Raw genomic sequence first — 27,521 nt, 5'->3', positions numbered from 1 at the left:
GGCTGTGCATACAAAAAATAAATCTCTGTGTATTGTCAACAATTTGCAGCAATGCTATACTGCATGTGGCAATTACTCAATCCATAGCCAGTGCATGTACAAGTATATCCTTCTCTATGCATCATCCATACCCAATCACCTTGTGTAAAACCTTAGGGTTCATAAATCGTATCCATCTAGCTATTCTTATACCATTAAACTAATCAATTTGCTCAATTGTGTCTTGCTCACCAAACACTCAGTAACATGCTCAAGCCTCCTGGCATTTTCTTTGAGTTCTTCTATATCAATCCACGGCAGCTCATCCATAGCATTCGGTGAAATAAGTAGAAGCATCGCGGTGTAGCACTTGGTGACTCCATCTGCAGCACGGTGCATCTCTTCAACTAGCCGCAATGGTATATCCAGGCGAACACCCATGCATCCCAAGTTTATCACTATTGCAAGCAGATCTCTCCTTGCATTTTCGCGTCCAATTCTGTTGCTTGCTTTCTCATATACATCTAGCCGGCCCAGAACTCCCACAGCATTTGTTGATGTGCACACTCCATTCGCATTTGCGTCTATCACCTCGCTGTTTCTACCGATAAACTCGCTACAGACTGCATCCTCAAGCCTATGCATCACAAAAGCTCTCTGCGCAAGCTTGGCTACATTCTCCTCAGACTGTGTGTATATCCCAAGTGTTTTATATTCCCTTCTTGTAAGCATTCTACCCACAAACCTGTCCTCAAGCACAAACTTACAGCATGTGGATAATACCAGGCACAAAAACCTGCTCCACTTCAGAACCCGTTTTCCAATAAGCACCTGCAATTCAAAAACAAGCTGCTCAAGCTCCATGCATTCGGTATATCTGCAATACCACCTAATTGGAATCCTCCGCATTATTCCAATTATTTTGCTTGCCTGTAAAGTAATCCATAAAGGCATGAGCTCATTGTATGCTGAGCCATTTAATATCTGTAGTAGTATGCTGAACAGCACATTCATGTCTTCAAACGAGTACGGATTGAATGCTTCGGCAATTATATGCAATGCCTCGTTGCCGAATCGTCTTGGCGTCTGTGCACGAGACATTGCCTGCACAACCTGCATAAGATACCTGGATTCCTTCATGAATGCCTTGAAGTGCTCGTCATGCATCATCTTGGCGATTGATTGTAATGAGCATACCTCATCTCCGCTTGAAAATCCCTCAATTGCATAGTTGATTTCGTCGATGTATTTTATGTAGTGTATTTTGGTCATTGGTGCTGTGGCCAATGGGGAGAATAGCCATGGAATGTTTTGAATCCCTGTAAATGGACGCCGAGCATCACTTTCTCTGCCCAAAGAAGCTGCAGAAGTTTCTGAAGCTGTGCAACAAGAATATGGTCACAAAGATGGACAACGAGGTGGTTAAGAATCTGCAGCTGCTGATTGAGAAGTTTCTTTCGGACATTATCCACAGATCTGCATTACTGTGCAAGCACAAGGGAAAGAGCATAATAGAAAAGAGTGAGATCCAGCTGATAATTGAGAAGGACTTTGACTACAGCTTTGGAGCAAGGGAGATACAGGGGTCAAGCAATGTGCCAAGCAATGAGCATACGGAGAAGATGGCAGAGATTAGCAGACAGAGTAAGTAACGCATTCATGCACTATGAACTATGCATGGCGCAGCAAATTATACATGAGCTGCATATTTGCTGAGGCTGTTGCTTGGAGTATGCCTACTGCTATTGCAAGAAAGCAATTTTTATTTGAAATTTCCATTGAGAGCCACGGAAGAGATGGAGCTGATGGACGACAAGCACAAGATGATGCATGAACTTTGCAGGATGCTGGGTGTTGGGCTTGATGAGGAGAGTATTGGGTGGATGTACAAGCTAGTTGAATGTGGAGCTGATCCTGATGACCTTGTGCGTGTATTGGAGGATGCAATGAACGAGGCCTCTGGAAGGGTGCAGTGAGGAACGGAGAGCGTGTGAGGAATAAAGTGGTTATAATTTGAAATGTTTTGGCCCCCGATGGAGTGGAGCACTGAGAAGCTTCGTGAATGTTTTTTGAGGTATTTTTCAAGTAGATCGCACAAGGTCGTGGAGTCGAGTTCGGTGGTTCCGCATGACGATGACACACTGCTGTTTACGAACAGTGGGATGGTGCAGTTCAAGAAGAACCTGCTCGGGGTGCGAGATGACCTTAGCAGGGCATGCAGTGTGCAAAGATGTATCCGGGCAGGGGGGAAGCACAATGACCTCGACGATGTTGGCAAAGACAACTACCACCACACGTATTTTGAAATGCTTGGGAATTGGTCGTTTGGAGACTATTTCAAGGAGAAAGCGATTGAATATGCATGGGGGTTTTTGGTTGATGAGCTGAAGCTTGACAAGGAGAGGCTGTATGTGACGTACTATGACGAGCTTGACAAGGAGAGCAAGGAGATATGGCATCGGTATCTTCCGAGCTCGAGGATCATAGCTGCGCCGTATGAGGACAACTTCTGGGAGATGGGAGAGACAGGGCCATGCGGGCCATGCACAGAGATACACTATGACCGTTTTGGTGGAAGGGATGCGTCGTTGCTGGTGAATGCAGGGGATCCGAGCGTGATTGAAATATGGAATATTGTGTTTATTGAGTACAACAGGACGAGCAGCGGGCTTGTGCCTCTTGATAGGAAATGCATTGATACAGGAATAGGGCTGGAGCGGCTACTGAGCATACTTATGGGAGTAGAGTCGAACTACTTGATTGATAGCTTTGGGACGATAATTAGGGCGATAGAGGAACGATGCGGGCATGTTTATTCTGACGGGATGGACAGCAAGGATGTTGCGTTTAGGGTGGTTGCGGATCACTGCCGAACAATAGCGGTGTGTGTGCATGACAAGGTTGACTTTGGAAGCGAGGGTGTTGGATATGTGCTACGAAGGATCCTGAGGAGGGCAGTGCGGTACTCTCACGAGGTGTTGGGACTGAAGGCAGGGGAGATTGGGAAGGTGGTGAGGATAGCGGCTGATGCAATAGGAATAGGATTGGAGGAAATTGAGTGTGTGGATAAAGAGGAGAGGCTGTTTATGAAGACTCTACGCAACGGAATAGAGAGGTTTAAGAAGCTGGTTGAGTGTGAGGGCAAGATAAATGGGGAGAATTTGTTTGTGCTGTATGACACATATGGGTTTCCTGTGGATCTGACTGAGCTGATGGCGGCTGAGAAAGGGGTTGAGATTGATTATGCAAATTTTGAGAGTTGCAAGCAGAAGGCCAAGGAAGCAAGCAAAAAGGCAAGGGGAACGGGGATAGATGAGAGTATGATTCCTGTTGGGATGAGTACGGATGATTCGTACAAGTATGGCACTAATGATGTATGTGGAAGATGGATGTTTGGAGTGGTAGATGGAAATGTTGTTTATGAGTATGATAGAATGCCTGAAGGTGTGGAAGTTGGGGTGGTATTTGACAAAACGTGTTTTTATGCAGAATGTGGGGGGCAGGTGGCAGATATTGGAGAGATTGTGTTTGAAGAGGAGGATTTGAATGAACGAAGGAACGAGATAGGGGTTTTTAGGGTTGTTGATGTGCAGTTGATGAATGGAAGTGTGGTGCATAGAGGAACGTTGAGTGGAAGGATGAGCTTACATGCGAGGCTAAGATATGATTGTGAGTATAGGAAAAGAATAATGAGGAATCACACGGGGACGCATTTACTGAATTTTTTTCTGCGCAAGGTGATGAAGACAGAGCAGCGAGGAAGTCTTGTGGATGCAGAGAAGCTGAGGTTTGACTTTGAAGGAAGGAGGCTGACGAATGAGGAGCTTGAAGGTGTTGAGAACGGCATCAATGAGTTTATTGGAAGCAAGGCGCCTGTTGAGGTGATTAATGTTTGCAGGGATGAAGCATTACAGATGCCGGGGGTTGTAAGGATGAGGAATGAGGAGTATCCCGAGGAAGTAAGAATAATAGCGATGAACAACGGAGAGCATCAGATTGAAGAGATGTGTGGAGGAACGCATGTATGCAATGTATCAGATGTGAAGAAGTTCCGGATTCTGAAGGAGTCTGGAGTGTCTGCCAACACCAGGAGAATAGTTGCGGTGACTGGGGAAGCAGCAGAAGAGCTTGATTCGGAGGCTGAGAAGTATGTTGCAAGATTACAAATTGGAGATGTTGTGAATGTGGACAAAGCAGTGCCACTTCTACGTAAACAGATGATTGAGAAGCAGAACCTGGAGAACAAGAAGAGGCAAGAAGAAGTATACAGAGTTAGGTATAACAAGAACAAGGAGGAGATTATTAAGCTGGTGAAAGCAGCACAAGAGCAGGAGAAAGGTGGAGTGTGCTATTGCTATGAAAGTGCAGGGCTTGGGTCTGAGAAGGACATGTGCCGATGGGTTTCGATGTTATGTGAGGAAGTGATGAGGAACGGGATGGCGTGCTTTGTCTATGGAGTGAGTGGTAGGGAATGTATTGTGGCAGTGAATGCAACAGACAATATGGCGATGAAGAGCAAGCTTGAGAAGGAATATATAGGATCGCATCTGAGGATTAGTAAAGGGATGGTGCAGGGGAATATATGCAGCAGGCTTGAGATTGGAGATGCAGAGAGGATGCTGTGTGGAGAATAAAATTAGTTTATGGAGTTTGTGCAAAATGGCTGGAGCGAGGTTCGAACTCGCGCCTCCGAAGAGACTGGCACCTTAAGCCAGCGCCTTAGACCACTCGGCCATCCAACCCCATAAGCAGTTCTGGTCCTGTTTGTGATTTTAGTGGATGGAGTGCTGTGCAGTTGTACAACCAGTGTGTGCTTTTGCATATTCCCGTCTATGTTCTGCACTGCGATTATGCTGTTTGGTGTGTATCTATGTGTTTATTGCGTTTCCATCGTTGTTTGGCATATCTGCTTGTATTTGTAGGTGTTGTTGCCTTTCAGGCTCTGTATCCATACCTGAAATTTTTACCGTACCCAAACATGGATGAAGCAAAGACGCTCTTGAACGAGCTGATTGGTAAGTTCAAGAGTCCGGTGGAAAAGCAGGTTCTTATGACGCTCAGCCTGCAAATGAAAGAAGGCAGGCACAGAATAGAAAGCGTGACGAAGACACTGCAGGAAAATATGCAGCTGTTTAGAAAGAAAAACATGCAGCTGGAGTCAGAGGTAAGGAAGTATTCGTATGCACTGAGTAAGAAAAACGATGCGTTTGTGGAGCTCAATGCCGAGAAGCTAAGGCTTGCAAAGAAAATAGTTGAGCTAGAAGATGAAAATGAAAAACTCCGGGCAAGCATTGCAGAGACCGACAAGAAAGCACAGGAAATAGAGGAACGAATCAGAAGCATGAGCAGGCCATCATTCAATGAGATATACCTGGAAATAGTGAAAGGATTTGGGATGGAGTTTGTTGAAAAAGACGACGGCATGTGGTTAAGGATAAAAAGCCGTAAGATGAATGATGTTTTCATGATGCCGATAGATACATGTACAGATATGCTTGAAGTTGCAGATATGGTCTGGGAAAAGATTTGATTGGCTAAGTAAATGTTTGTAACATGCAATACAGATTGGTTGTTTACACGATGATTATTTGATCCATCATTTCCGAAACAAGTAAGAACAAAAAGAGAATGAGATGCATTGGGCCCTAGAAGAATGCAAGGAGGAATAGAGCAAGCAAAGATGGGATTCAGCAATGCTACAAACCGGCAGATCTTGCGAGAGTTCATAGATGTAAGAAATACAGCAATTCCAAGTGATGCCGAAGACACTAAAAGGAATATACTACATAACTTGGATAAGTACCAGTATCAATATGGATTTATTGCGCTTGTGATGGTTGCGTTGCACGTTCTGATACACTTGGAGCTGCTCACGGTCTTGGCATGTGTCGCAGCCATGATATACTTTTGCAGAACAAAGCTTGTGGTTCTTGAAGTGGAAATAGAGCGAAGATCAATATGCATTGCTGGAAGTGTGATAACGTTGATATTGCTGATAATATTCAGGGATGCAAGTATAGGGCTTCTTGCCATCTCTGCATTCATAGGAATACTGGTCTTACTACATGCTGCATTCATGAGAGAGCCCGCTGAGTTTGAGGAAGAAGTATAATCGCCATTTAAAATAAAAGTATATTTGCTTATAATCTTTGCTTTACTTGTGTTGTGCATTCCTCATGCATTCTTAACTTTGAAATGCAGTTCACAGATATAGTCAGAGTATGAAACAATGTTATTCATCTTGTCCTCAACAAGATATCCAACAAACTCAATCTCTGCCTCACCTTTTCCTTCCTCAATAAACACCACGGGCAGTTCGCAATCGTAGTGCGAGTAGAACTCATCAATCATCTTATGCAGTACTCCACTTTCCTCCGTGCCTTCTGCAAATATTGCTTTTTTCAGTGTAGTATCCACTTCCTTTCCAATGTACACATACAGTTTTTGTGAATTATCGAGGACATAAATCTCTTCTGAACTAAGAGACTCAGATGTAAGCCTCAGCCCCTTCACCTTCTCCAGGCTGTTGTTCATATAGAAATCAGTAAACGCAAGCATTCTCGGATAGAAAAAGCGAAGACTCTGCTCAACAGTAAATCCCGTTACTCTTGCCATATTCTCTGCACTCTTTTCATTCAAAAAATATCTGTTCTTCAGCATCGACTGGTACATCAGTGGAATCAGCTTTATAGACTCAGGCAAGACAAACTGTGAACTCGATGCTTCTTTGCAGCAGCTACTTCTGTAAAACTTCAAGGACCTGCTCATAATCTCTTCAACCTTCTTGCAATTCGTCTTAAAGCCATCAACATCCATTGCCATGTACTTTGCATATATGCATGCCAGTGTGTCAAAGCTCAGGCTTGCATACACATCAGACACCTTTGGCGACACCCCGAACGACGTGTTAAGCACAAGAACCCTGCTTGTCCCATCAAACCCATAGAAGCTCACCACCACCTGTGCATACACTCGGTGATTGCTTTGAAGCGACTCACCCAGCGAAAATGTCTGTGCAAAAGTCGTGCTGTCGTCCATCTGTGAAAACTCCTGGAATCCAAGATGCTCAAATTTTGTATTTCCATAGAACATCAGCTTTCGTAACGAGTCCGATGTCTTCGTCTCAATAGACACTTTATACGAGCTCTTCATGCTACCAAGAATAATCAAATCATCCTCCAGTTTTGCAAGTGCTCCAGGAGCATACAAATAAGTCCGTCCTGTGCTAGAAATGCACAACTGCGTCAGCAATGTCTTCTCAGTGCAAAATACATTTAGTGAGCACCCTATCTCTATAAACTGCTTAATCATCATCTCACTGTCAATCTTCTCCTGCAAATTCGTAAACAGCGCCATCTTCGATCCTTTACAATATCCAGCCATAGAAATAGCTATCCTTAGGCAATCAGAAATCCCTCCTCTTTTGCTTGCTCCATTCTTTGGCATACCTGAAAGATACTCCATCACACTTCTCATCAATCCATCATCCTCAACATCCATTAAAAACTCAGGCGAAATAAAAGGGAGATGTTGCTTATCAGACAGATGCACCTCCTCCACATCCCCCTTGCTTGCCCTCAGAAGAGATATTCCGTCACCCAGCAAGACGATACCCACCTTCCTAAACAGAAACCTGAAGTTCTCATCGCCAACCAGCCTCCCAATTCCCTTCAATGCATGTCCAACCAAAACAGGTGACGCCATGTCAATTCCAAACAAAAAGGCAGGCCCACATATCGCCCTCATCCGGAACAACCCTTCAGACACAATGCTTCCACAATCAACCACTTTTTTCTCCTGCACTGCCTCCTTCTCCACATACTCAACTGTCGAGCACCTGGTTATTTCTTCACAAATCCTTTCCTTCAGGCAGTTCTTTATGCCACAAATATTGCAGTAGAAAACATTCATCTCGACTATTGTAAAGGCATTCACATAGCTCTGGCATTCCATGCATCTTACAGACTTCGACTTGTCTAGCTCAGTAGGCATTGCCTTTCTGCAAAACGGATTCACAACTATCCCAAGCGGAATCTCCATCAGATCAAATGTGTCGGAGTTTTTCGGAAGAACACACATAGTAGATCTTACAAGGTTTGGATCAGCATTGCCTGTCTCGCTTATAAAACAATTTGTTGTGCTCAGTGGCGGTGGCTGCGTCATCGTGTCAAACGACACAAAAGCTGTCTGATCCTTCTCAAGCTCATGCGGAAGATCAGGAATCTTCATCTTTTGCTTCTTTCGTTCCTCAAATGCTCGTGGAAATGCATTGCTTGTTTGTTGTGTTGCTTCAGACATAGAATCTCTCAAGTCCATTTGTATTTACGAAGGGTTTGGTGTTTTCAATATCAAGGCCTTGCACACTGCTTTGCAATCCGCTCTGCACATCACTGCATCGTGAAAACACACATTCACATTCATACCGCTTAGTAGCAAACACTCTTGCACACTGCTGTCCGCACAATCAAACAAGCAGTCTTCCAATAGGTGTTGGCGCCGGTGTCTCTCTGAAGTACTTATGCTTAATCGCCTTGTCACTGCTGATCCTCTTAGACGGATCAAGTATAAGAAGGCTTTCCAGCAAATCCAAGGCATCAGAAGACACTGCTGAAAACAACGAGCCAAGCGGTGCTCGGCTGTATTTCGGAAATTCAAGAAACCCAGGCAGCATCGACACCCCCCTCCAGCTTGTTTCAGAAGGCGTTCCTAATGCTCTGAATATCATATCGAGCTGCCCAATGTCCGTTTCTCCTGCAAACATGGGAATCCTCAAAAACAGCTCCGCAAACACACATCCAACAGACCACATGTCCACACAGTATCCATACTCCTTCGCTCCCATAAGAAGCTCAGGCGCACGATACCATCTTGTAACCGCCTGAGGCGTCATGCAATTTCCTATCGACCTGCTCAGCCCAAAGTCTGCAAGCTTTGCCGTTCCATCAGATGCAATAAGTATGTTGTTTGGCTTGATGTCTCTATGGATTATAAACAGCCTATGGCACTCATACACTCCCCTCAACACCATCAGCATCCATGCTTTGATATCGCCAGGCATGATAATCTTATCCGGATTCTTTATCACACTCTCTAGGTTCGTCTCAATATACTCAAGAACCATATGAGCACATTTATCTTGCACAAATACATCTAAGAGCCGCACAACATATTTGCATTCCATTCTCTTAAGCGCCTTAATCTCTCGGATTGCACTTATTTCGTGGCCCTGAGAATACTTGTTGATCTTTATCTTCTTTATTGCAACAGGAAGATCGCTTTTTCTGTCTCCTGTGCTGACAAACCGCCTTTCTTGCACATTCCCTTCATATGCAAGATATATCACTGCATATGTTCCTTCCCCAAGCCTTTTCTCCTTGATATACGTCCTCATTCAGGGAATCCAAATCTCACATTTACAATCGCATAACCCATCTTTTATTCATTCTCTAGAAACGCCCTTTTGTACAAGGACATCGTTACCTTGCATCCTGGCCTTAGAGGCTGTGTAAAATACCCCTTAAATAGCCCTTTCGTCCCTATGGGCTTCTTTATAAACCCAGTTGTCTTCTGCCCCTCTACCCTTAGCTGGATGTTTCTGAAGTACATCACCTCATCCTTGCTACTAAACATCCTCTTTATCACACTGTACCTCTTCTTCATCTTAATAGGTATTCCTCGAACAACCACCTCGTCAAACACAATCCTGTCCGCCGTAAATCCATTCGTTCCTATCACAGCAAGCGTCCGTCCACATAGCTCTCCTAGCACACTCTTCTTGTAAATCAGAACCCGTGTCAGGTTAAATGTAATCGGCCCCACAAAACTAAGCACTCCACACTCAAGCTCTTGCTGCCTTTTAAACACCCTCTGATTTAAATTCTTCGTCAGCATAGGCTTGGCATCAACCACCATGTGTCCAAGATCAATCGCCATCCCTTCCTCCACCAGTGCCTCCTTTCCATCAAAATAAAAATTGTGTATTGTCTTTCTGCTTTCATACTCATAGCATCCAAACACAACACAAACATCCCCAAATGGCACTCCTTCTCCCCTGAGCTTCATCTTGATCATCTGATTGCTTGGCATCACACTTATCTTCTCAACAACCAGCCTTTCTGCTTTCTTAAAGTCATCAAAAAACACAAGCTCCTTGTAGTGCTCTGGAAACACACATGATTTGAAATCACACGTCGCAATATTCCTTATTCCACGATACCCTGCGTATCTCTCAATCAACGATGGAAATCCGTCCATTTCTTCAGGCCCATCGTCCATTGTGCATTCAGATCCTGCATAATCTACCTCAGATACTTCAGACAACTCCTCATCATCGCTGCATTCTGCATCACTTACCACATCCATTCTTTCGCATTCATACTCATCACACTCCAGAGCACCTGCTGAACATTTAACCTCCTCAGCCCCAATGCTTACACTCAACTCACTCCCAAGATACACCCTATCTGCTATTACTTCCTCAATCTCCATCTCATGCACTCCATTAACAATCACCTTGTTACTTACAAACCCATGCTTCAACAATCCCTCAACATACAGGATGCCTTCCTCCCAATACACACTGCTCGGAACCAAATACGGTCGTTTGCACACCGATGCATTTCTAATCCTCATCTTTCCTAACGCCTGAAACATCCCCTCAATCCCAACTATCTTCTCATCTGGAAAGTGCTTCTTGGCAAGCTTCCTTGCTGCTGCTCGTAAGCATGCGCTGGATACACATATCAAACTGCTTGGCATGTGTCTCTTAACCACCTTCAGCCTCTCCTCATCGATCTGCTCAGAATCAACAAAAAACACAACCACGTCACTGGATCTGCACATATATCCCGTTCGAAAATCATCCATTCCATCAGTCATCTGCAGTAAAAAATTCATCTTGCATTCCTCAGAATAATACAGCCCTCTTGGCTTCCCTCCAGTGTATCCACCAAACCATCCTGTGCAATCGCCTCCAAGGCTGACGACAGAAACAACAAGATAAGGCCCATGAGCACTCATGTACCCAATCCTTTCATTCTGCTTCCTCTGCTTATCTTCAGATATCTTCATCTTGATCATATTTCTTCTATCTTTCACTTTCATTCGTCTTGGGGATCGCATTCCATAATAATTTGGCTTCTACTGCTTCCTCCACACACCACATTCCGCTTGCATATGTCACTCGCATACAAATCACTTCAAAATCTTTATTGCTCATTCTCTCCATCCATCAAACAGCCGTGCTTATGCCTACGGCATCAAAAAACTCGCTTCGTCCCTCTCCAGTATACGAGGACACAGAAACAGTCTTCACCGTGTTGTAAAACTCCTCAAAGTGCAGCGCCATCGACCCAAGTATCGGTGAAAACATGTCCTCGTTGTCCAACGACTGCTGGAACTTCTCATAATCCCGAATCCATTCATTCAGCCTTTCACTTCCCTCCAGGTCCTTCTTATTGAACACACACAGCACTTCACTTTCATATCTGCACATCAGCGATGCTGCATACATCATATTCGACATAAAAACCGCAGGCCTGTGGGATGCAACCGAATCAACCACATACACAACCACTACTTCTCCAACTCCCTTCAACGCCTCAATCAACACATATCCTGGCGAGGACCAAGTAAACGCCTCAATCTGCCCAGGCGTGTCCACAATCACATACTCTGCATTCATCTCGTTCAAATACTTTCCAATATCAAGCATGAACAGGTTCAAGCACGTCGTAATTCCTCCATTCGGCCCTAAATTGTATTTCTCCATCACTTCATGGTAGTCCACCACATCCCGTATGTCGAGATTCAGCGGCATCTTCGAGTTGACCACTGCAGGATCAAGATTCATGGAGTATATCCTCGAGTTCAGCCCTGTGCATTTATCAATGCTACATCTCTCTTGCGAAATCCATGAGTACAGCCGTTGGCAAAACGTTGTCTTTCCGCTGCCTGCCATTCCAACAACCACAAATATCTTCTTTCCGCTTCCTTCGCTCTTTGTGCAGCTTCGCTCCTCCATTCTAAGGGCCTCGCCCTAACCTTGCATTTCAATCCAGACGCAATACTATATATTATCTCATGTGCAATCGCAAACTTACCGTTCCGTTACACCCTCTACAATCTCCTCTATCTTCGCTCTCAGCACCTCTCCCTTCTTTTCACATTCAGAAACAAGCCTCTCTACAGCATCTCCAAGCCTCTCTACATCCACCAGCCCTTCAAAATACACCTGCATAATCCGTTTCCTATGAATCATATACACAGCATGAACCATAGTGCCAACTCCCCTCTCCTTATCTTCAGTATCGCCCACACATAGCATGCTAGAGCACACCGTATCTATCACACCAAGCCCAGACAGAATCACACACACTGAAAACGAGTTGATAAGACTGCAAAACACCTCCTCTCCGCTTCGTATTGCATGCAGCACAACTCTTATTCGGGTAGACCTGCTCTTCACACAAAACAGACTCTCTATCGTCGACTTGATAGGCAAACGGATAGGACCAGGCACTCCCTCCGAAAATTTCACCTCCACCTGCGCATCAACTTCATTCTTCTGCTCAAGAAAAATCATGCACAGCACTGACGACTTTGCATCCTTCAGGTGGCATGACGATAACGCCCCCCTCGCCACTCCTACTCGTATCTCCATAAGGGCTTCACTAATCGTTTTAATTCATTTCATGCCTTCTCTCCACATCCTGCACTCTTGAGATTCAGCTTCCTGCATATCTCCTCAATTTCATCATACACATCCTCAAAATGCGGCGACTCATTCACTCCCTTTGTAAATATCACATTCTCGGTGTCTTCCGCCCTATATACCGGCTTCACCTCCATAAATGTCTTAACAACATCTCCCAGCTTGCCAACAACGGTCTTAATCTCACTCGCCGGATCGCTCGTCTCCTTCACCGTACTGATTATCGCAACCTTGTATCCATCAGGCGTTGCCTTTTCATCACATCCAAGAACAACCACAAAAATATCGTTCCTTCTCCTCATCTCCCCCTTCAGAAAAATTATCTGCGACGATGACGCTCCCCTCGTCACCTCACAAGGTTCGCCTCGGATCACACATATTGCCCGAATAATCTCATACTCAACAGCACTCCTTTTGAAGTACGACTGGTCGGAAATAATCTTTGTTGCCTTGATCCTCAGCATCTCCTTATTAACAGGCTCTCGTACAAATATTTCTGCACTGCTCTCATTCACACTCAGCACCTCTGCATTAATCATGATCTCCCCTCCCTTCATGCAGCAACTCCTTGCAAATCCTTGGGCAATCTCAGAAAGTCCGTATCTTGGATACAGGTACGGGGATTCCATTGCATTTTCATAGCACACTATCGATTTGATGTATGTTATTATCTTGTCAAAAGTCTCCTTCGGGTTTCTATCGAGATACGAGTCATCCAGATTAAGCGCAATCCCATGCCCAATCAGCTCCATCGACTCCTCACTCAGCCCATACTCCTTGAACTCGTCCCTCATGGTCGCCTTGAATTTGTATCCTGCCCCCTTCATTGCTGCCTTTGCATATTCTCGGACATTCCAGAAAAACCTCATCACCTTCGGCTTCTGCCACATTCCTATCATTCCAGTAGTCATCGACTGCGTCTCGCTCGTTGGAACAGAGTACAGCTTTCCTTTCCACAAAAACGATCCTGGAATCCTGCAGAACTCCAGGTATTCATCAATCCCATGCTCAACAAGCATCCTTAGCATCTTACTGTCTGCCAGAAACAGCTTTGGCGTAAGGTCTACACAAAACTCATTGTCATACACCTTCAGCTCAGGAATAGCCTCTTCGCTTCCAAAGTGCGACTCAAGCTCACTGTATCTCAACGTCGCATAGTCAGATCCATACATCGCATTCCTGTCAATAAGAATCACCTTCTTGTTGTTCTCTGCAAGAATGCATCCAATTGCACATTCGACAAGCCCAGTCCCAAGAATGGCAAAATCATACTGCTCATCATCAGCCATTCAGGATTTGTTTTTGTTTCCAATTGTAATTCCTAACATATACAGCATAGCCAATAAACAAATTCTCACTCTTTAATCTACTCATCAATCACATCCAGGCTTTCTCATCCCTTCCTCTCACATCACAGCCCAGGTATTGTTTCCTCACTGTAAGCCATTCGCTCGCCATCTGCGATCCCTCCGCTAGCAGGCTCTGCATTCTCATCAGGCCTTGGGCGAACCCAGAACCTGACGCTTTGGTCAACAGATCCAGACGCCAAGATATGCCCCACAGGATGGTACTCCAACGACCAGACAGTCCCTTCGTGCCCCTCATCGATTATCTCCAACGGCTCCTGGTTATATGCCTGCCAGAAGTATATTCCTCCCTCAGTTCCCCCGCTCACAAACACATCCGGATGTCTCGGATGTATGCCTATCGACGTCACCTCCTTCTTATGGTTCTTGTATGTAAACACATCCGTCATCGTCCTGATATCAATCATCTTGATCACCTGGTCCTTTCCCCCTGTGAGAAGATAGTTCTCGTCTCCCATCCACTTCAGTGCAAGTATGGTGTTCTTGTGGTGGTGCAGCGTGCACAACTCCTCTGCAATGCGTGGATCCCACATCTTAACAAGATTGTCCTTTCCTGCGCTTGCTATCAACGATTTGTATCTGTGCCACTGCGCCGCTCTCACGTCCCAGTTGTGCCCCTTCAGAACAGATTCCTCCTTCGCCTCAATAGAGTCCCAGACTTTTATTGTGGAGTCGTCAGAGGCTGAGCAGAACTTAGTGTCATTGTGAGAAAACGACAGATCTCGGATCGCCTCCATGTGTCCCTGTATAATCTGAATGTTGTTCATCGACGGGTGCCAGTACTTTATTATTCCAAAATTGTCAGACGATATCAAAAACGACCCCGACGGAGACCAGCACATCCCGCGCACCGGAGACTCATGTGCCTGGAGAATCGTTTCAAAGTTGCATCCGTATCCGTTCCACAGCGTAAACTCACCTGTCGCAGTTCCACTCATCAGTCGCCTCCCATCAGGCGTCCACTTCACAACATTCACCGGACACTTCACTTTGTTCACACTAACATGCTCAATCTTCGTCGTAACCAAGCTTGACACATCGTTGTAGCACAGCTCGGGTGACTTCAAGTTCAGAATCTGTGCAGATAGGTCAAACCCTGTGCTAACAAGCAGCGGCTCAATCCATCGCTTGTTCCTCTGTGTGCATATCCCAGACGTATAGTCAACCACCTTTCTTTCTTGCAGCACTCGCATCCTCTTGCCATCATACACAAACTTCGGGTTCTGAAACCTTGCACTGATCAGCTCCTTAATGTTCACTCCATCGTCATTCATCAAAGGGCTTTGCACTTCTCAATAAACACATATTGCTCCATCTACTCCTTGGCACTATCAATGATTCTTGGGCTTCTTCGGCCCTTCTGCATCATTCATCTTCTGCTTGCTCCCATTATAGCTCAAGACTCCTCCCTTGCAAAAGTGTGTTGAAAAAGAAACCTCGCGTTCGTCACTCTTTTTTTTCTGTGTATTTTGCATAAACTTCAATCCTTTCAGCTTCTCACTGATCTCACTCATTCAGGACCAAAAATATCCACAATAATTACTATTCTCTCACAAAGTACTCAACCACATCTTCTATATTTCTGTTCGTCATCCTCTTTCCTTCCATATCAACCATACGCAGCTCTTCAATGCCCTTTGCATCACCTAAGCGTCTTCCGAGCTCTTCAATAGACATGTAGTGCTTTGCAATTGCATTTGCTTTCTGGTGGCTTATGCCTCGTATCGATAGCAATGCAATGTACAAAAAGTACTCCGGCCCCTTATATCCTGCTTTTGTGTTGTTCTCAATGAAGCTTCCATAGCTAATCTCAAGCTCATCTTCTCCTCTGCACTCTCCTACTGCCTCTTCTGACTTCTTTTTCCAGTGCCCACTCTTCTCTGCGCTTTGCCGTATCTGCCCATCAATCTCACAGATAACCAAGCATGTCTCCATGATATCCTGCGTCTCAATCACAGTAAAGCCTCCAAGCTTTGTCGACATCAGCTGCGACATAACCGCCCTCTTCCCCACGCTCTTCATATGGCTATCTCTAAGGCCCTCCACAACATAGAAAACCCGCGCTATTCCGCTATTCAGCAACCTGGCCTTCTGCTCTTTCAGCCTTCCATCTGCAATACTGCTCACAAAGTCGCTTCCCCTCTTTCTCTCTATAATGCATCCACACAGCCTTTCGCTACAAATCCAAACAAAGTCTCCAACCTCAAGCACTCTTGTCTCACAGCGCACATTCCTCGATTCAAAGTATTCCTGGAAAAACGTCCTGCTTTTCTTGCTCTTGATCTCACGGGTGTCCACAACAAGAATAACACCATCCTCTGGCTCCTCAACAATCGATGTGTTTGCAAACATCGTTGTGCACAGCATCTTGCCTTCACAAGTTAGATAAAACCTCGACTTGCCTTCCCTATACACCAGCCCTTTATTGATCAGCATCTTCATCGATGTCCATGCAGAGTATCTGCTTACAAAGTCAAACTCAACGTCACAGTAATGCCTGCCAATATGTGCAATCCCATGCTTGGTGCTTCCTTCCTTCATCCACAATGCCTTCAGGATCGCATATCCGCCCGTCCTATATCCAGGAATATACACTCTGCTCTTCTTTACATCTACACACCCGCTATTCGCATTCTCACATATGCTTTTGTCAGCCTCTCCACTCTTTATCATTCTATACGCAGGCACAGAAGCAACATCACAATATTGATCTACATCAATGCTTCTTGCTTCCTTTGCTATTTTACCATCAATAAATCTCTGTATTGCATCAATCGTCTTGCTTCCCACATTCTTTATCGACCTTAAATCATCGATGCTACTCAACTGCTTTCCAAACTCCGTAAGCTCCGACGCAATCTTCTTATATACATACCGCGACTTCATCTTCTTTGCAGATGCCGCTCTGTAAAGCGAATCAACCGCAAGCTTTACAAAATTCATCAGGCTCTCTCCTCCCTCCATAAACAACCACGGTGGAAAACTTAACACTCATATACAATCACTTCGATTTATTCATCTCGCCATCAATCAATCTGATCCTTTCGATCACAGTGGGATGCCTGTAAACCACTGCTGCATACAGATGGTCAGGATCCATGTTTCCATTGTTCTTCTCGTACAGCTTCAGCAGTCCTGAGCGCAACTCCTTGCCATACCCAAGCGCAACTGCAAACCTGTCTGCCTGCCGTTCAAAATACCTTGATACACAGTTGCCCAGTATGTCAATAGGAACACTCATCGCAGAAATACACATCAAAAAATACAAGCATCTTATCATCAGCGGCATCTCAATGCCAAGCATTCCGTACTTGTCCTGGTACCTCAAGAGGGCATTCAGCAGGTACAGATACAACAGCTGCACCAGAAGCCCAAAAGAAATCATTTTCAATGTGTGCCCGTGCTTCCAATGCCCAAACTCATGGCACAGAATCGCAAGAATCTCCTCCTCGTCAACTTGGCTCAGCAGCGTGTCATATATAACAACCCGCTTCTCCTTCATTATCCCAACAAAATACGCATTCGAGTGCCCCGATCGAAGCGATGCGTCCATAACCAGGATCTTGTTTGCACGGAACCCTACCCTGTCTGCAAGCTTCGTTATCTTTGTCTTCAGCTCAGAGTCCTTCATCTCTTCAAACTTGTTGAACAACGGCTGTATCACGATCGGATATGCCACCACAAGTACAATCTGGAATGCCGCCACTACCACCCATAGGTAAATATAAAACGATCTCTCGTAGTATCTTCGGATGATCTCGAGCACCACATACGAAAACGGCCCGACAATTACGCTCATCACCACCATCATCTTCACAATATCCTTAAAAAACTCAATCACTGTGGTCTTGTTGAACCCATGCTTGGCTTCCACATAAAACGTCGACACAAGTTCAAACGGAACCTCAAACATCTTCTGCACATGCATGTACCCTATAACAAACAGTATGTCCCAATACCACTTATCAATCATATATCTGCTGTACATTTCAGGCATAACCCTCTTCCATATAAAGTAGATATCCTTCAAAAGAAGAACCGAAAGCTCAAATATAGACATTATTTGCTTGTCCCTGTTGTACTCTCTTGTCTTTTCTATCTGCTCGATGCTTGCAAGATTCAGATATGTCTCAGAAGGCTTTTTAGACAGTTTCCTCAGCTCCCTGAGCTTGAGATACACAACAAATACATAACTGAGGATGCAAGTCAGAATCAGCAGCGTTTCAATCATTTCAGGGTTACCATGAACCTGGAATAAATACAAACATACTGTTTCTTATATGGCAGCATAACTATCTTTGTTGTTTATTAGAGTCTTGAGCCAAAACCCGGCTTTTACAAAGCGCTTTGTTTACATTACCAATGGGCTTACTGCTGCCATCTGTAGTATTTGCTTTTGCTCGTCTTGGTATGCGTATGCTGCAGTACATAGCCAAATCTAAATGTGGCCTGGAATTACCCAGCATGGCCAATAACGCTGATCTGCTGGGCTTAGACAACAAAGGCCACGAGAACTATGTGTACAATACATATTCAAATGAGTTTGTGCGTTCAGATATCGAGCACGGCGATAATGCAGAGAATGAATACAATCACAGTATAGATGATGCAAAGCCATTTGCATCTGATGATAGCACAGATCGCTATGGCGTATCCATCAGTAACAAATTGCTTGAAGCGTCTTTTGATTTCAACATTACCAAGGACAGCAAGACACTTGTTGATAAGCTGTTTTTGTTTCCTACAGAGCACATCGATGAAATGATTGGCAACGAAAAGTTTGAAACAGAACAGGATTTCTGGCGGTTTGTCGACAAGGTGTCTTCGAAATCGCAGGAGGACTTCAGATTCGTCAAAGACAATGGAATAAACGACGGACCGTTCTGTAGTGCGCCTTCGTACATCAAAAAGCTCGAGGATGCACGTGCAAACAATACAGATGGCGACAAAATGCTTGACAACTTGCTGAAGCTTTCAAAAAAGCTGAACGAGGCGTGGAAAGACATATATGTTGTTCAGAACAAGGTAAAGCAAGGCCATTACTCAACAATGCTCAAGGTCAACAATCCATTCATCATTCCCGGGGACAGGTTCCGAGAATGCTACTATTGGGACGCATACTGGATACTTGAGGGGCTACTCAACAATGGAATGAACAAGACGGCAATTGGAATGGTTGAGAACTTCATTGGGCTGATCAGAAAGTACGGATACATTCCAAATGGATTGCGCTCATACTACCTGAACAGAACACAGCCTCCATACTTTCCCATGATGCTTTTTGCTTTGTATAGAAACATAGCATGGGAAGACATCAAGCATGTGGTGATTTCAGGCCTTGAGGCAGCCGTCGAGGAGCATTCTTTCTTCATGTCAAACAGGTCGATTGAGGTCGATGTAAATGGCAGGCATTTGCTCAACATATACAGGGTAAACTCTAATACGCCACGCCCAGAAGCATATAGAGAGGACAGGCAGCTTGCACAAGAAAACAGCCGTAGAGATCCAGAAAGTAGGCGAACAGAAAGCGAAACATACACCGACATCAAGTCCGCTGCTGAGTCAGGATGGGACTTCTCATCAAGGTGGCTTAAGCAAATGTCTGATCTAGCATCAATTCGCACATCGAAGCGAATTCCCGTTGACCTCAATGCAATCATGTATGCCAATGAGCTAATTATTTCAAAGATGCTTGAGATTACTCAAGGCACAGACTCATCAGAAGCTGCACGATTCAAAGATATGAGTGCCAAACGGCTGCAGGCAATCAACAACGTGCTTTGGAACAGTGCAGAGGGCATCTGGAATGACTACGACATAGAAGACAGGATGCATACATCAACCGGATTCTATGCTTCAAACCTTATTCCACTGTGTTATGGCATACGCCCACCGGTAGATACAGACACCACGGTTTATGACATCCTGGAGAAGTTTGCACACGAGATATTTGGAAACGATGGAGGAATGCCTGTCAGCGGCCCAGCACACAAAAACAGTCCCTTGCAGTGGGACTACCCGAATGTATGGCCTCCACTTGTTCACACCATGGCGTTCTTCTTTGACCGCATAGGCGAGCGAGAAATGGCACTGCATATGGCTAGAGCGCTGGTTAGAAACATTTCCATCTCAACCTCGTTCCAAGACGAGAGGAAGCGAGGGATATTCGAAAAGTACGATTGCACAAGAGCTGGCGAGCCAGGCGGAAAGGGCGAGTATACACTACAGAGAGGATTTGGATGGACAAACGGCGCAGCAATACACTTCATAGAGCATTTCTCATCAGAAATCATCTCGAAAAAGCCTCATGCTGAATCATATAAAAACATCCTGAGCATCATAAACGAAAAGAAAAGCACTAGACAAGTTCCTGCAAAGCACAAACCAGAGAACTGTCTTCTTCTGAATGAGCAGCCTATAGATATACAGACAAACTCAAAATGCAGCACCCAGCAACCTTTATCCACACCCATCTATGCTTCAAGTTGATAATATTAAAAGAATGACAATTTAATCAAACGTGGATGCACTTCATGCTCTGCATTTAATTGTACTTGTCTCCCTTGACAACCACTGTTGCTTTGGTTCAATAGCTCCTTCCAAACAAGGTACGCTTCATCGCTTGCTTATCGCAATATACACATTTCATCCCATCACATGCTTCAGCTTCGTATGGAATGCACAATGTCTTTGCTCCTGTAGCTGTTACATTCCCGTTAGGATCAACCTTCATGCTCCTTGACTTAATCTCCATTTCGCATTCTCCATCGCAGCACCACGGCGCCATCACAATATTCTTCTTGTCAAGAGCACTCAAGAACTCATCAAAGTTACCTACCTGTGCAATCCTGCTGTCACGCTCCGCAGTGGCTTTTGCAAGCATTTCCGCATGCATCGCCTCAATTTCATCAGCCACCGCCTCAGATATTCTGTCTGCACTTGCCTGCTTCTTTTTTCGTGTGTCTCTTCTCACTACACATACCTCGCTCTTCTCCATGTCTTTTGGACCAACCTCCAGCCTCAACGGCACTCCTCGTATCTCCCAGTGGTTAAACTTGAACCCAACAGTCACATTGCTTCTGTCATCAACATGCACTCTGATGCCTACATCCTTCAGCCGGCAGTACAGCCTATCAACATACTCATCAAGCTTTCTTCCATCAGATTCAGGCATCGCTGCTGTTATTCCACACGGCACAATCACCACTTGCACCATTGCAACCTTTGGCGGAAGAACAAGCCCCATATCATCTGAATGTATCATCACTGCTATTCCAATAGATCGTGTTGTTATTCCCCATGAATTCTGGTACACATATGCATATCCATCATCCTGCCCATCATCGGCATCAACCTTGATGTTAAACATCTTCGAAAAGTTCTGGCCCAACGAATGCGATGTTGCTGCCTGAACGCCCCGCCCAGATCCAGGTATAAACGCTTCAATCGATGTTGTGTATGCTGCGCCGCCAAACTTCTCGTTCTCAGACTTCCTTCCCTTTATCACAGGCACCGCCAAGAGCTCCGAGTATATTCTGGAGTACAGATCCAAGATCACTCCAACCTCCTCATCAGACTGCTCCTTGCTCAGAAATGCAGTGTGGCCCTCCTGCCACAGAAACTCCTTTCCCCTTATGAACGGAAGTGTTCCATGTAGCTCCCATCGTAGAACACTGCACCACTGGTTCATCTTGAGCGGCAGGTCTCTGTGGCTCTTGATCCACTTCGAAAACGACGGGTAAATGATTGTCTCAGACGTGGGGCGGATTGCAACTGGGTCCTCCAGCACTTCGTCTCCGCATTTTGTTATCCATGCAACCTCAGGCGAGAAGTTCTTTATATGGTCCTTTTCCTTCTCAAGCATGGACTTTGGAATAAGCATTGGAAAGTAGCACTCCTGGATGCCAAGGCGTTCGATCCTCTCAGTAAACCACCTCTGGATGCATTTCCAGACAAACTGGCCTGCTGGCCGCATCACATAGCATCCTTTTATTTCGTAGTAGTCAAGCATCTCGCCCTTTGTTATTACCTGGACATACCACTCCGAAAAGTCTTGCTCCTTCTTGATTGTCAGGCCAAACTTTTGCTTGGTCATTGTGGGGCTTACGGAATCATGCTATTGGCATGGCTTATGCATACTTCATATGAGCTCGCTAGTGCAAATATGCTATGAAGCCGTCAATACATTGCATAGCACCGAAATGTAATGTAATTGTTGCCTGCCTAGTGCCAAGTAAAACACACATGCCGCTCCCCATGGCAAGAAAGCAGGCATCAGATATTCTGTCGTCAGCAAGATCAGAAAACTCTCTGTACAACCTTACAAAGAGATTCCTGAAGCTTGTGGATGCGTCGCCCGACCGCAATGTAAACATCCACCAAGCATCCATAGAGCTGAATGTAGGCAAAAGACGCATATATGACATTACAAACGTGCTAGAGGGTCTTGGGCTGTTGAGCAAGTGGTCTGTAAGCAGTGCGAAGTGGATTGGCGGAAACATCAGCAAGTACATAAGTGAGGATGAAGACGAAAACAGCGGGAGAGACAACAAAAGCCACAAGAGCACGGCGAATAAAAAGGATCTGGATGATGTTCTCAGCAATCTCAACGAGGAGATCTCTTTGCTTTCTGAATCTGAAAAAAATCTTGCAAATGCATATGTTACATACGCAGATCTTCAAGGGCTTTGCTCGTTGAGCGACAGCCTTGTGTTTGCAGTAAAGGCGCCTTCTGAAACAACAATGGAGTATCCAAGGCTGGAAAAGGGCGTCTATAAGCTCAGGCTGAGCTCTGAACAGGGTGCAATCAGCATATTCTATGTTTCTGATGAGAAGCGAGATTGATGTGCCGGTATGAATCGCATGATTGAATTGGTACGATCATGATGCAGGCGCCTCGCATAACGCTTACAGTGAATTTATTGGTGTAAGTGTTTACGAGCATATTCCAATATGCAAATGCTTTCAAGAGAGTCCCAGGCTTAAATGGCGGATGCAGATAAGGTTTTGGTTGTTGGATGTGGAGGGATAGGATGTGAGTTATTGAAGCTGCTATCGAGAGAGAAGATCGGAAGCGTAACAATGATTGACTGCGACACAGTTGAGCTATCGAATCTGAACAGGCAATTCTTCTTCACGCGAAATGATGTTGGCAAGAGCAAGGCAGTGGTTGCTGCAAGGATATTTGCACGGATGTGTGAGAATCGATGCACAGTACACCCAATATGTATGAGGATTGAGGAGTTTGATGCATGCTTTTTTGCAGGGTTTGACATAGTCTATTGCTGCTTGGATAATGTTGCAGCACGTGTTTATGTGAATCAGAGATGCGTTTTTTCAAGCACACGTATGGTTGATGGAGGAAGCGGGGGATTCAAAGGACAAGCATACTATTTTGATGATGCAGTAAGTAATGGGAGTAGATATGAATGTTTTGATTGCATTCCAAGAGGATCAGCGAAAGAGCATGCAGTGTGTACCATTCGTTCACGGCCGAGCTGCTTCGAGCACTGCATAATATGGGCAAAGCATGTGTTTCTTTCAATGAAGATTGTTGTGCATGGGGATCGCGAAGAATACTACTATGCAAACTTGAAGAGCATAGTGGAGAATTGTGAATGCACACATGATGCTCTGGATCTTGATCAGTTCAGAAGTAGTGAGGAGTACACATACAGAGTAAGGCATGTAATGAAGACAATTAGTGCAATGGGTGTTCCAGAATTCAATAAGGACGATAGGTCTGTTCTGGAGCTGGTGTATAATGTTGCATTTATTCGTGCAAGAGTTGCAGGGATTGAGCCGATATCTTTTGAAGATGCAGTTACTGTTGCAGGAAGTATTATTCCATCAATAAGCACTGCCAACTCGATAATTGCGTCTCTGATGATTTTATCTGCAGGCAGCAAATGCAACTACTACTTAGTGAACAATGGTAGCATTATCAGAAGGATGGAACGATGTGTAAGTAGAGAAGGATGTTTGACATGCTCTTTGAAATGGTATGTTCTTTTTTATTCGCACAATGTTACATTTACGAGCCTGATGGCGTGCTTCCGAGCAAAAAGCATGGAGCTTCTGGCATTCACAGATGCTGACTCGTTTCTTACTCCAAGCATGAAAGAGGCGCATGGCAAGGAAATCAGGCTTAAAAGCAATAGCACAGCCGAAGCTGTTTATTCAAGGAAGTCAGCTACTAGGAGAATCGGCCTGTATATTATGAAGCATGATGGATGCATGGCATTAAGAAGAATGAATCCTAAGGTATTCATGCCCGTGAATAATCGATCTGATCGGTGATGCATGCTATTGGTGTGCAGAGATGCGCGCAGAGGCAATGATAAAATAAACATTATATGAAAATGTGCATGCTTGCTTTGAGGCAACACATACTGTTTATGTGTGTTGAGTTTGAACACCAAGATTTATAAAAAGCTGGCAACGCGCTCAACACATACAAGGGCATGTCTGTTGAAAGTATTAAAAGGCTTGTACAGTGCGAAAACGATGCAAAGGAACGATTGGAGAATGCACGCAGGGAGTTAGAGGAAACAAAGGCACAGGCAAGAGCTGATGCAAACATGATGCTTGAGGGACTTAAGAAAGAAAATGAGAAGAAGCTGCATGCATTGGAGAAAGAAGTGGGAGAGTATATGAAAGTGATTGAGGAGAAGCTTAGTGCAGAACTGGAAGACAGAGTCAAGGCATTGAATAATATAAGGAATCGAGAAAAGATTGTGTCTATGCTGGTTCAGCATGTATGCGGAGTGGAAAAGAAATAAAATTCTTTTTGATTGTATATCATTTGGATGTATCCTTGGAGGGATGAGTTTTGAGATTCAGAGCACATTTATGTGCAGGCCCGATGTGTATGTGTGCACAACAGGAATTTCTGCATGCGAGAAGGTGTTGATACGAAGCCAGCTTCCAAAACACGTCATTCTTGAGGACGTGCTGTCTGCAAAGGTGAGCTATTTAGCTACATACAAGGCAACGATGACTGATAAGTATATCCAGGCACTGAGCTGGAATATGAAGATAGTTGATGTGAGATGGCTGTATGATGTTGATGGGGCAGTCAGAAGATACGAGATGCAGCCCTTTGAAGGCGCCTCCTTTTCGACGTCTGGCCTGCTTGGTGACTCGGTTGTCAATTATCATTTACTGCTTGGAGGCATATTTACAGAGAACTTGATGATTTCGACCGACTTTCTGATTGCAGCATCGGACGATGATGGCAAGGCTGAGTTCAGCAAGAGATACGGGATTCCAATAGTCAACCCCGATGATGCATTCAAGGGTGTGTATGAGATATACAAGAGAGATTCTTACTTTGAAGCAGTTGCGATGGCAGAAGGGCTGGTTTTTGACGAGAAGGTGTTTTTCCTGGATGCAAGGCTGCCCAGGGTGCTTTTCAACCAGCTCCGAAGGATGATTGTATCGAATGGAGGAACCAGGGTGTCGCAGATCGACAAAGATGTCGATTACATCCTGGCGTTTGCATACGAGGGTTTTGAGAAGTACGGGCACAAAGTTTATCATTATCAATATGTGTTTGACTGCATTGAATCCAAAGCAGAGCTGTTTGCAGGAGCATACAGGATGTATCCAAGCAAGAAGAAGCCTGTGCTGAGCAACATTGTGTGCTGTGTAAGCACAGGATGCAGGAATGGAAGTAATGCCGCAGAGATTGCCAACAAGCTGAAGGCACTGGGTGCTATAGTAAGGGATAGGCCTGATGCAAGCTGTACACACATGATAGTTGATGGCAAAGATGAAGCCCATGGCAGCAGAAGGCGCTCATACAAGGTTGTTTTGTCTGAGTGGGTCAATCAGTGTCTTGGATTGATGAGGCATGTTAGGGAGGAGAAGTACTGTGTTGGAATGCCAAGAAGCTCTATGCGTGCCTTGAGCAGGGATTTAATGAGAGGTCCAACGCCTGAATGCAAGATGCTGTTCCAGTTCACAGGGTTGTCTCTGTTTCTCAAGAACAAGGCGATGGAGAGGCTTGATGAGTTGGGAGTGGGCTTCAAGGATACAGATAGATATGATGGATGCACACATTTGATCATGGGCGTGGTGAGTACATCTGAGAAGCTTCTTTCGTGCGTAAGCAACGGGAAATGGATTCTAAAGCCGAGTGTTATAGATGACTTTGATGGATCACATGATTTTGATTTTGCAAAGCATGAGTGGAAGGATGATGAGTGTGTTGCAGAGAAAGACAGAAAGGTTGTGCTATCGATATGCAAGTGGAGAGAAAAGGTCAAAGCAACAGGGAAGCCTGCATTCTATCGGTGGATTGTGAAGCTTCTGTGTGAAGACCAGAAGCGAGAAGGATATGCCAGGATGATTGAGAACGGAGGAGGAAGAATTACAGATGCAGAGGATTACACACACTGCTTTGTGTCAAGGACGTATGATGGAATAGCTCCAGTAGAGAACCGCCACAGCACGGACTATATATTTTCGTATCTATTTCGATAGGCGAGATAAGTGTGATGGCAAAGCCCTGGAATGATTGTTGATTATGGTTTTTTTTTGCGTACGAAGGTTTCTGTGTGCCTATTCAATGGAAACATGGTTGTAGGATGTATGCAAAGGATGAGTGTGGTGATGATTGAGGTGGCAGATGAGGATCATGTATGCCTGCATCCTGATGATGATAGAAGGCAGAAGTCGTATATGGAAAGAGTGATGGAGAATCCGAAGATACTTCTGAGAAGCCAGGGCGATGCAAAGACGAATCTGAAGCTGTATGTGTCTCTTGTGACGAAGGGTAAGTACAAGCCGAATGTCTGTGGAAGTAAACGGCAGAAGATGATTGGCAAGATTATGAGTGGAAGCAAGGATGTATTAAGGGAAATAGCGACTAATGATGTGCATGGATACATTAAGTTGTGCAAGGTGGTTGGAGAAACGATTAAGATGCCGCCGGATGCAAGGCTCAAGCGAAGAATCGCAAAGGTGTTTGAAAAAGTAAGCTGCATGGAAAAAAAGATGCAAAAACGAGGTGCTGTGCGTGATATGATTTGCAACGAGAGAGATGCACTAAATGGAATGTGCTTTATTCTTAAGGCCCATCATGACTTTTGCATCAAAGGAGGTGCTAGAGACTGCATAAGTATGTTCGAAGAGGAGTACAATAAGATGCTGATGGAGGCTGCATCAGGCAAAATGAATGAGAAGAAGAGGAGTGCATGCGAGATGAAGTGTATGATATGCCATCCACTGTACCAAGAGGTGGATTTGTACAATGCATTCGTAACATGCACAGATGTTGCGGATTTTGATAGAAGTATGCTGGAAAATAGATCACTCAACACTATGAATGAAAGAGGAGTCAGAGATGCTGTTGGAAATGGCATCGACTGGCTGTGTGCATCCTTAGATGTGCATGAATGAAATTAAGATCCAACTCTAAGGTGGTGTTTATATAAATAAACTGTTTCAAGTGTGCATAA

At 44.8% G+C, this 27,521-nt stretch overlaps 23 protein-coding genes and 1 non-coding gene across 24 annotated transcripts; 11 read left to right on the top strand and 13 right to left on the bottom strand.

Moving 5' to 3' along the window:
- Positions 1-186: 186 nt before the first annotated feature.
- On the bottom strand, positions 187-1,251 carry HK407_02g04440 (uncharacterized protein; the record flags this gene model as incomplete). The annotated part of the gene is made up of 1 exon (XM_060420439.1): positions 187-1,251. The coding sequence occupies one exon, from the start codon at positions 1,249-1,251 to the stop codon at positions 187-189; it is 1,065 nt and encodes a 354-aa protein (XP_060277453.1).
- A 53-nt stretch (positions 1,252-1,304) lies between these two features.
- HK407_02g04430 (uncharacterized protein) lies at positions 1,305-1,631 on the top strand (the record flags this gene model as incomplete). The annotated part of the gene is made up of 1 exon (XM_060420438.1): positions 1,305-1,631. One exon carries the CDS (start codon positions 1,305-1,307, stop codon positions 1,629-1,631), a length of 327 nt encoding a protein of 108 aa, XP_060277452.1.
- Positions 1,632-1,775: 144 nt separating this feature from the next.
- On the top strand, positions 1,776-1,955 carry HK407_02g04420 (uncharacterized protein; the record flags this gene model as incomplete). The annotated part of the gene is made up of 1 exon (XM_060420437.1): positions 1,776-1,955. The coding sequence occupies one exon, from the start codon at positions 1,776-1,778 to the stop codon at positions 1,953-1,955; it is 180 nt and encodes a 59-aa protein (XP_060277451.1).
- Positions 1,956-2,012: 57 nt separating this feature from the next.
- Positions 2,013-4,613, top strand: HK407_02g04410 (class II (A) tRNA synthetase; the record flags this gene model as incomplete). Its single annotated transcript, XM_060420436.1, has 1 exon — positions 2,013-4,613. One exon carries the CDS (start codon positions 2,013-2,015, stop codon positions 4,611-4,613), a length of 2,601 nt encoding a protein of 866 aa, XP_060277450.1.
- A 26-nt stretch (positions 4,614-4,639) lies between these two features.
- HK407_02g04400 lies at positions 4,640-4,721 on the bottom strand. Its single transcript has one exon. It is a non-coding gene; the product is annotated as a tRNA-Leu (tRNA).
- A 236-nt stretch (positions 4,722-4,957) lies between these two features.
- Positions 4,958-5,509, top strand: HK407_02g04390 (uncharacterized protein; the record flags this gene model as incomplete). Its single annotated transcript, XM_060420435.1, has 1 exon — positions 4,958-5,509. The coding sequence occupies one exon, from the start codon at positions 4,958-4,960 to the stop codon at positions 5,507-5,509; it is 552 nt and encodes a 183-aa protein (XP_060277449.1).
- A 123-nt stretch (positions 5,510-5,632) lies between these two features.
- On the top strand, positions 5,633-6,091 carry HK407_02g04380 (PRA1 protein; the record flags this gene model as incomplete). The annotated part of the gene is made up of 1 exon (XM_060420434.1): positions 5,633-6,091. One exon carries the CDS (start codon positions 5,633-5,635, stop codon positions 6,089-6,091), a length of 459 nt encoding a protein of 152 aa, XP_060277448.1.
- Positions 6,092-6,153: 62 nt separating this feature from the next.
- On the bottom strand, positions 6,154-8,295 carry HK407_02g04370 (uncharacterized protein; the record flags this gene model as incomplete). The annotated part of the gene is made up of 1 exon (XM_060420433.1): positions 6,154-8,295. One exon carries the CDS (start codon positions 8,293-8,295, stop codon positions 6,154-6,156), a length of 2,142 nt encoding a protein of 713 aa, XP_060277447.1.
- A 148-nt stretch (positions 8,296-8,443) lies between these two features.
- HK407_02g04360 (serine/threonine kinase) lies at positions 8,444-9,370 on the bottom strand (the record flags this gene model as incomplete). Its single annotated transcript, XM_060420432.1, has 1 exon — positions 8,444-9,370. The coding sequence occupies one exon, from the start codon at positions 9,368-9,370 to the stop codon at positions 8,444-8,446; it is 927 nt and encodes a 308-aa protein (XP_060277446.1).
- Positions 9,371-9,414: 44 nt separating this feature from the next.
- Positions 9,415-11,082, bottom strand: HK407_02g04350 (putative ribosome biogenesis protein; the record flags this gene model as incomplete). The annotated part of the gene is made up of 1 exon (XM_060420431.1): positions 9,415-11,082. The coding sequence occupies one exon, from the start codon at positions 11,080-11,082 to the stop codon at positions 9,415-9,417; it is 1,668 nt and encodes a 555-aa protein (XP_060277445.1).
- Positions 11,083-11,209: 127 nt separating this feature from the next.
- On the bottom strand, positions 11,210-12,001 carry HK407_02g04340 (GTPase; the record flags this gene model as incomplete). Its single annotated transcript, XM_060420430.1, has 1 exon — positions 11,210-12,001. One exon carries the CDS (start codon positions 11,999-12,001, stop codon positions 11,210-11,212), a length of 792 nt encoding a protein of 263 aa, XP_060277444.1.
- A 75-nt stretch (positions 12,002-12,076) lies between these two features.
- Positions 12,077-12,640, bottom strand: HK407_02g04330 (uncharacterized protein; the record flags this gene model as incomplete). The annotated part of the gene is made up of 1 exon (XM_060420429.1): positions 12,077-12,640. One exon carries the CDS (start codon positions 12,638-12,640, stop codon positions 12,077-12,079), a length of 564 nt encoding a protein of 187 aa, XP_060277443.1.
- Positions 12,641-12,669: 29 nt separating this feature from the next.
- Positions 12,670-13,980, bottom strand: HK407_02g04320 (GDP dissociation inhibitor; the record flags this gene model as incomplete). Its single annotated transcript, XM_060420428.1, has 1 exon — positions 12,670-13,980. One exon carries the CDS (start codon positions 13,978-13,980, stop codon positions 12,670-12,672), a length of 1,311 nt encoding a protein of 436 aa, XP_060277442.1.
- A 122-nt stretch (positions 13,981-14,102) lies between these two features.
- On the bottom strand, positions 14,103-15,332 carry HK407_02g04310 (uncharacterized protein; the record flags this gene model as incomplete). Its single annotated transcript, XM_060420427.1, has 1 exon — positions 14,103-15,332. One exon carries the CDS (start codon positions 15,330-15,332, stop codon positions 14,103-14,105), a length of 1,230 nt encoding a protein of 409 aa, XP_060277441.1.
- Positions 15,333-15,389: 57 nt separating this feature from the next.
- HK407_02g04300 (uncharacterized protein) lies at positions 15,390-15,572 on the bottom strand (the record flags this gene model as incomplete). The annotated part of the gene is made up of 1 exon (XM_060420426.1): positions 15,390-15,572. One exon carries the CDS (start codon positions 15,570-15,572, stop codon positions 15,390-15,392), a length of 183 nt encoding a protein of 60 aa, XP_060277440.1.
- A 28-nt stretch (positions 15,573-15,600) lies between these two features.
- On the bottom strand, positions 15,601-17,022 carry HK407_02g04290 (ERCC4 domain-containing protein; the record flags this gene model as incomplete). The annotated part of the gene is made up of 1 exon (XM_060420425.1): positions 15,601-17,022. One exon carries the CDS (start codon positions 17,020-17,022, stop codon positions 15,601-15,603), a length of 1,422 nt encoding a protein of 473 aa, XP_060277439.1.
- Positions 17,023-17,059: 37 nt separating this feature from the next.
- HK407_02g04280 (peptidase M48) lies at positions 17,060-18,289 on the bottom strand (the record flags this gene model as incomplete). Its single annotated transcript, XM_060420424.1, has 1 exon — positions 17,060-18,289. One exon carries the CDS (start codon positions 18,287-18,289, stop codon positions 17,060-17,062), a length of 1,230 nt encoding a protein of 409 aa, XP_060277438.1.
- Positions 18,290-18,522: 233 nt separating this feature from the next.
- On the top strand, positions 18,523-20,547 carry HK407_02g04270 (trehalase; the record flags this gene model as incomplete). Its single annotated transcript, XM_060420423.1, has 1 exon — positions 18,523-20,547. One exon carries the CDS (start codon positions 18,523-18,525, stop codon positions 20,545-20,547), a length of 2,025 nt encoding a protein of 674 aa, XP_060277437.1.
- Positions 20,548-20,644: 97 nt separating this feature from the next.
- On the bottom strand, positions 20,645-22,153 carry HK407_02g04260 (prolyl-tRNA synthetase; the record flags this gene model as incomplete). The annotated part of the gene is made up of 1 exon (XM_060420422.1): positions 20,645-22,153. One exon carries the CDS (start codon positions 22,151-22,153, stop codon positions 20,645-20,647), a length of 1,509 nt encoding a protein of 502 aa, XP_060277436.1.
- A 74-nt stretch (positions 22,154-22,227) lies between these two features.
- Positions 22,228-22,902, top strand: HK407_02g04250 (transcription factor E2F; the record flags this gene model as incomplete). Its single annotated transcript, XM_060420421.1, has 1 exon — positions 22,228-22,902. The coding sequence occupies one exon, from the start codon at positions 22,228-22,230 to the stop codon at positions 22,900-22,902; it is 675 nt and encodes a 224-aa protein (XP_060277435.1).
- A 141-nt stretch (positions 22,903-23,043) lies between these two features.
- Positions 23,044-24,357, top strand: HK407_02g04240 (thiF domain-containing protein; the record flags this gene model as incomplete). The annotated part of the gene is made up of 1 exon (XM_060420420.1): positions 23,044-24,357. The coding sequence occupies one exon, from the start codon at positions 23,044-23,046 to the stop codon at positions 24,355-24,357; it is 1,314 nt and encodes a 437-aa protein (XP_060277434.1).
- Positions 24,358-24,521: 164 nt separating this feature from the next.
- Positions 24,522-24,839, top strand: HK407_02g04230 (uncharacterized protein; the record flags this gene model as incomplete). The annotated part of the gene is made up of 1 exon (XM_060420419.1): positions 24,522-24,839. One exon carries the CDS (start codon positions 24,522-24,524, stop codon positions 24,837-24,839), a length of 318 nt encoding a protein of 105 aa, XP_060277433.1.
- Positions 24,840-24,882: 43 nt separating this feature from the next.
- HK407_02g04220 (uncharacterized protein) lies at positions 24,883-26,544 on the top strand (the record flags this gene model as incomplete). The annotated part of the gene is made up of 1 exon (XM_060420418.1): positions 24,883-26,544. The coding sequence occupies one exon, from the start codon at positions 24,883-24,885 to the stop codon at positions 26,542-26,544; it is 1,662 nt and encodes a 553-aa protein (XP_060277432.1).
- A 30-nt stretch (positions 26,545-26,574) lies between these two features.
- On the top strand, positions 26,575-27,462 carry HK407_02g04210 (uncharacterized protein; the record flags this gene model as incomplete). Its single annotated transcript, XM_060420417.1, has 1 exon — positions 26,575-27,462. One exon carries the CDS (start codon positions 26,575-26,577, stop codon positions 27,460-27,462), a length of 888 nt encoding a protein of 295 aa, XP_060277431.1.
- Positions 27,463-27,521: the final 59 nt, after the last annotated feature.

The sequence above is a fragment of the Ordospora pajunii genome (genome assembly GCF_021821965.1).
Source record: "Ordospora pajunii strain FI-F-10 chromosome Unknown Cg_02C, whole genome shotgun sequence".
In the NCBI taxonomy this organism is placed as follows: Eukaryota; Fungi; Microsporidia; family Ordosporidae; genus Ordospora; species Ordospora pajunii.
The sequence above is the reverse complement of the archived record's forward strand: the minus strand, read 5'-3'. Positions and strand labels throughout refer to the sequence as shown.